At 35.3% G+C, this 6,039-nt stretch overlaps 1 protein-coding gene across 1 annotated transcript; it reads right to left on the bottom strand.

Moving 5' to 3' along the window:
- Nucleotides 1-85: 85 nt before the first annotated feature.
- Nucleotides 86-5,309, bottom strand: LOC106178699 (arrestin domain-containing protein 17). Its single transcript, XM_013561992.2, has 7 exons — nucleotides 5,071-5,309; nucleotides 3,982-4,128; nucleotides 3,455-3,681; nucleotides 2,949-3,131; nucleotides 2,320-2,502; nucleotides 1,839-2,034; nucleotides 86-1,616 (listed from the first exon to the last, which is right to left on the bottom strand). Exons 1-7 carry the CDS (start codon nucleotides 5,186-5,188, stop codon nucleotides 1,495-1,497), a joined length of 1,176 nt encoding a protein of 391 aa, XP_013417446.1. The 5' UTR covers nucleotides 5,189-5,309; the 3' UTR covers nucleotides 86-1,494.
- Nucleotides 5,310-6,039: the final 730 nt, after the last annotated feature.

Below are 6,039 nucleotides of genomic sequence, written 5' to 3'. Positions count from 1 at the left end.
CTGATATATGTACTCAATTTGATAAAAAGTGAACACAGCTGTTGAGTTTGGGGTGTAAAATTGAAGACTGATTGACAATTTGAAATACATTGTTATATTTTATTGTGCGAACAGTTCACCCTGTATAGTAGTAAACATGCTAAAGTGAAGGACTTGCATACCCAGTTATATAATGTTAACAAAGAAAGTCTGTCAGATCATTTTTATGTGTGTATATACACACACTAACAACAATACACAGCCTACCAAGTATATTATAATATGCACACTTTTGCAAGGAAATCAACAAAATAGCTCAAAATATATTTTCAAAAATATTACTCCTAAAAAATAGACCTATTTAGTTCATTTAAGATAAAAGCAAAATAATCACATGCAATGAGAGTGAGGTATTTTTTTTGCATAAGTCTCCTTAAAAATTTAAATAATATCATGGTAATTACTTAAAGTTTTCGATGGGAAAAAATTATCAAACTTTCAGATACATAATTTTATAATGAAAAAATTATATTTCTATATAGCATTTGTGGTGCTTTCTGCAAAGAATAAAACTATAGAGTAGTCTGCTTTTTAATTATGTTGCTGCTACTCAATAATAGAAATTTTCCAATTTAAGAAATTTTGACTTGAAAAATACATGCAGTATCTACAAAATTAACAATTTTCTTCTACTGAAGATATCGAGTAATTACAGTAGATGATAAAGGGTACCCTATACCTTTAAACTGGAATGAAAGGGGGAGAACTAAAATTCTTTAACCTACCAAGACTCGAGGAATGATATGTGTCACTTTACATGCAACAATGCTTCCTCATACACACAGAGCTTCAAAGCTATTAAAAAGTGTCAAGTGATATTCAAATGATATTCTACATAGTTTAAAAATATACTACAAAAACTGTCATATAAATATATTTAAAAGCAGAGATTAAACTTAGGGATGTTCTTTACATAAATATTTTACTAAATAGGAAAAAACATGCAACAATATTTACAAAAAAATAGTCATTTTCTGCAAAAACAATCCAATAGTGACAATTTTACTGAACAAAGCAACTCAGCAAATTTGAAGTAAAACAAAAATACTATGTAGCACTTACAGGGTGAAGGACAGATGTATCAGACACAAAGATAAAAAATATACAGCTTTATACAGTGTCTGTATGTAAACAGATCAAATTCTTGGTTATATCTTAAAATTTTCCCATATACAAAATGAAAATCCTATATTTTATAATGTTGTATCCATCTCAATGTCCAATGCTAACTTCAGTCAACACAATCACCAGTCATACCAGCCATATACATCAGACATGAGCCTAGGTTTAAAAAAAAAAAAAAAAAAAGAGAAAAACTCTGAAAATTTATCATGGTTCCCAACACCTAACCTTTGCAAATATCAGGAACCATTAGAATTGAATTAAAAAACGCGGAATTCAGTTTTTCCGTGGAAAAAGCTCATGTCAGATTGTCTCCTTCAGGTATGTCAGTTATTAAATTCTATCATAGTATGTGTACACTGGTGTGTATTGTAAGTCTCCCTTGGTGTATTCATTATCTGCGTCATCCTTGATGTCCACTGCTCCAAAAACACAAGCAGAATAACTTGGGGGAGCTGGAAGATATCAAGAATAAAAATTAATTATTTGACTATAAACCACATGCTTATCTACATCTTATCTTTATATACCTATGAGCACATTCAGATTGTTTTTTTTTTTAAACCAACTCTGTGATGAAGGATAATACAAGGATTGTACTGAGAAGGGGGTGTATGGAGGGAGGTGTCTGTGTAATCCCACTAATACTTGCTAATTCAAGTCCCAGTAAAACTTACGAGGTACAGCGGCATCAGTTGGTGGTGCAGAGGGCTGTACAGGCAAGGGTGGTGGAGGTTGATTTGAACTATACACTGTATTATAGTTTGCCCCAAAACCATACTGAGGGTAAGTTGTACGAAGTGGGACAGTGCCCACTAAGATTTCCAGTGGGACCTCCAGGTCAAATGCAGGCCCAGAGGGATCCACCACAATCTGTAATATAGAATTTAATATGCACATTTAGGCCCCTTCTTGTACATTACTGCATAAACTTTGGAACATGAGACATGCAAGTATTGTCCTGATTTCTTTATTTCTGATAATTTGGTAGTGAATCTAAGGTATCACCAGTACATGTAAACACATTTTATATTTAGTAGTGTGATACTATATGCAAGTTGTTTCAACTTACTGCAAGATTCATGTGTACCGTTTAGGCATCATAAGAGAATAAAATCACACAGGGACAGAGCCATTTTAAATAAATAACAAACTTACACACATATAATACTGGATGTCAATGATGCGGCATCCCACCAGTTCTGAGGGTGGTATAGGGGGAATAATGATGGTTTCATTTCTCCATGCTTCACTATCACCTGGTGCAACCTCTCCCTTCACAATGTTCAATACATTTTTAGAACTGTAACGTGTCTTGGTGGTTGCATGGAAAGCAATTGACTGAAAACAATAATATAAATGGGTATATGATTTTAAGCTTTAAAAAACTAATTTAGATGGTGTTGATAGGTAGCTATGGCATATACACGCACTTCTCAACAATGTGAAGAGAAGCTCACCCTCAGGCACACCATTCTCTTGACATCTATGGGTGCATTCCCATAGATTTTAGATTGATCTATCCTCGTGGGGAGTCTCACTAGATTACTGTCAGATTATCCGGCTTAAATGTCCATCCTGCCTACTACAAGCTGTGAGGGGGTAATTAACTTTCGTGCCCACTCGGCTGACAGCTATTTAGCATGACCCCCCAGGGAGTTAGGTCGATCTAGTTGGATCGATCTAATCTCTGGGAATGGGGTCTATGACAATGAGTCCAATATGTTAAATAATTGCCACTAATCTTCATAATAACAGCATGAAAAGGTAATCTTCATTTTACCTACCTGTCTCAGAACAAACATAACCCTGTCCATTTTCCTACTGCTGTGGTTGTTCACTTCTGCAGTGACATGAATTGTCTCTCCAGGCACATAGCCCTTCTTAGGTATACTTATCTTTGCAGTAATAGGGCCGCTGGCACAACACAGGCAGCACAGGGTCTTTGAGTTTTGTCCCTCCATACCCATCTACATACAAAAAATTAGCTATATATAAAATACTATTAGCAATGTATATTATACATTGTGTATATATACTGATATACATTTAATTCAGCAACACAGGGTGCTGTTAGTACTCAATTTGACAGGAAAAGAGCAATTATTTTTTTTTTAAAAAGGCAGCCAATATCTTATTTTTGTTAGACCAAAAGCTGAATTTTGAAGAGAGAAGAGATGTAAAAATCCCATAATCAGTCTATAAGGACAAAGTAAGAATCCCTTACCACACCATAGCAACACATAATCTGTTACACATGCAAAAGTCACCATAAAATCAAAATGATCCTTACAGCAGCGTCTGGTCTTGTGTTCAAATCCAGAACACTGAGGACAGTGAAGGCTCTTTTGGTATGATGGTCAAATTTCCAGGGTTTGTCAATGGTCCCAAGCATGCTGTAGCGCACGTGACCCCAGTCTCCCTCAAAGGATGATGGCAAACCATGAGGAAGTTGAAAACTAAATGGAAAAGTGTGACTACCTGCTGGTAGAGTAGGGTCATCTCCACGATCGTTAGGACCTGTTCAAAGAAACAGACAGACATCCAGGCCATTGAGCATGATTCTACACATTTAAAAATAGTGTTGATTTTGACATGATTTTGAAAAAAACTGATATGATGTTAAGGGGCATTTCAAATTAAAGTAATTAACAGATATTTTGTAATACTTATATTGTAAATTAAAAAAAAAAAAGGTTATATAAAAATGCTTACACAATCCATGTGCTGTCGACAGGAAAGAAAAACTGCAGGTATGTACAAGTATCTCCATATTTGTTATTCCATGTGATATCATACAGGGTCACTATCTTAACTTACCTTTACCAAACAAAGTAATAATGTGATGAAAGTAATTTTCAGTAGCAGAGTAATGCCTGGTGGTTGTATGAGAGGATTTTCCAGTATGTGTAGTATGTTGTTCAGTCCAATGAACATACGCAAAGCCTTTCAATTCAATACGGACACCTGAAAATAGGTCAAAAAGTCTTATTTATATTTGTAAGTTATATTAAGCACTAAGTAATAAATTTCCATTGTATATCACCCTATTAGTTTGAAATTACCCTTTCGTGTGTTAGTTGCAACTGGACTTGTTTTTTCAAGTGTACTGCACTGTACATGTATTGCAGTGTATTGGGCAATTTAAAGCCACATAGTACATGTATGTACTGTACTGTACATGTAGCTTGATAATACTATACATACACCATGGTTTATATCATTAAGTTCTAGACAGCAAAAGATTCACTTTGGCCATTGGGAGAATTAACTTCTAATTAACTCCAGTGGACACTGGTTAATTAGATAATTAGGTTATGTGTCACGTGATGCCACTGCATGTGAACTCAATTATTGTAAACAAACTAGGGCAGGACTTGAGATAACCATCAGTCACTCTTACTTCGGAGATAGCAATAATATATGTTTTGGGTGAAATACAGAGGACCAGACACTGAACCATTCAATGAACCATGCACCTAGGCTAAGAGCAGTGGTGGGACCTCTAAAAAATCTGATAAATAAACAAACCCATGTTTTATTGATTGGGGGGGGGGGGGTCTATAAACGTGTACAGTTTATCTTGAAAATTCAGTCAGGGGAGGGGGGTTCAACTAAAAGTCCCCCAAACAAATCCCCCACCTGAATGATGCAGTCATACTACTACTGAAAAAAAAGGAAAAGTGTAATTTCTAGTCCAATATGGGTCCAGTGGCATACTGTACATGCAACCAGACGCTGATCAGTATCACTAACCGTCGAGACGAACCACGTAATGTTAGATAACCGTGTGGAAAGTGATTTGTTGCAACAGATTAACTGTCGATCAACAACAAAGGTCTTCATTTGGATTACTACGGGTCCTGAATTCATGTTGTCAGGGTCTGACATCGTGGCGTTTCAACTCACCTCTCATTTTCATCGGCTCATTTAACTCCACTAGGACATGGCCCTGTACGACTTCTCCTGCGTGATAAACTGCATATTGGTTTGGAAGAGAAATGGCAAATACATTAAGCTTCCCCATTGTCAACCTTGATAAAATTAAGAGACAATCGAGAGGGATTGTTTTACACGAACCCCTCCTTCTTTACAGGATTTCACAATTCTGTCCATAACGAGGCTCGCGCGTGGACACGCCAGTCATTACATGTTACAAGTTAATGTACTGCTGCTGCTGTCTTTTGGACAGTTATCGATTTTACCTATGATTTTTGTTAGCATTCCACCTTGGAGCAATAAAACATTTTCCTAAGTATAACTACCATTCGCTATTACCATCAGTATTGAATGACACTGGTGGAGTTTTACGTATTAATTTGTTTTAACATAGATCTACATACGTCATCGTTACCGTGCACTGTACTTCTAGTCGCCAAATCGGGCGCATTTATGATTGAAGGTCGTATTGATATATTTAAGTGATTTTGATACACAGTTTTTCACTACGGTGGACCAGTGCAGTGCGATACTCTCACTATATCAAATTCTTAAATATGTACTAGTAGTTTAAATTATTTATTAGTGCTCTTTTAAGATATATATGACAGACAAACATGCCTTTAGTAAACCCTAACTCTAGGCATATGGTCAGTTATCCTGCACTCAATTTATTGTACCTCGTATCTGTTCAAATATTTCATTCACCATCATATCCCCCCCTTAATAATATAAAAAATATAATTTATTCATGTATTGGTAAAATAAATCTTGCAATGAATTTATTTTCATTATATTTGATAATTAAAGTGTTTTTGGTATTTTTACACATTTTAATTGTTAAAAGTGTTTATCTTCTACATATTTATAGATGATACATTGGTTAAAAAATAATACTTGCACAATGTACATCACCTCTCACTATTACCCTCAGCACTG

Source organism: Lingula anatina, chromosome 1 (assembly GCF_051362555.1).
Source record: "Lingula anatina isolate TDL-2025a chromosome 1, LinAna3.0, whole genome shotgun sequence".
NCBI classification, from domain to species: domain Eukaryota; kingdom Metazoa; phylum Brachiopoda; class Lingulata; order Lingulida; family Lingulidae; genus Lingula; species Lingula anatina.
Note: the sequence above shows the minus strand (reverse complement) of the source record. Positions and strands in the feature narration are given on the sequence as shown.

What these genes read in the sequence shown, in the direction of transcription:
- LOC106178699 (XM_013561992.2), bottom strand. Translation starts at nt 5,188, where the DNA reads ATGGGGAAGCTTAATGTATTTGCCATTTCTCTTCCAAACCAATATGCA. An exon ending in ACACAAGACCAGACGCTGCT is followed by an intron (nt 3,132 to 3,454) that starts GTAAGGATCATT and finishes TTTTGTATGTAG; the next exon opens with ATGGGTATGGAGGGACAAAA. An exon ending in TTATGTTTGTTCTGAGACAG is followed by an intron (nt 2,503 to 2,948) that starts GTAGGTAAAATG and finishes TATTGTTTTCAG; the next exon opens with TCAATTGCTTTCCATGCAAC.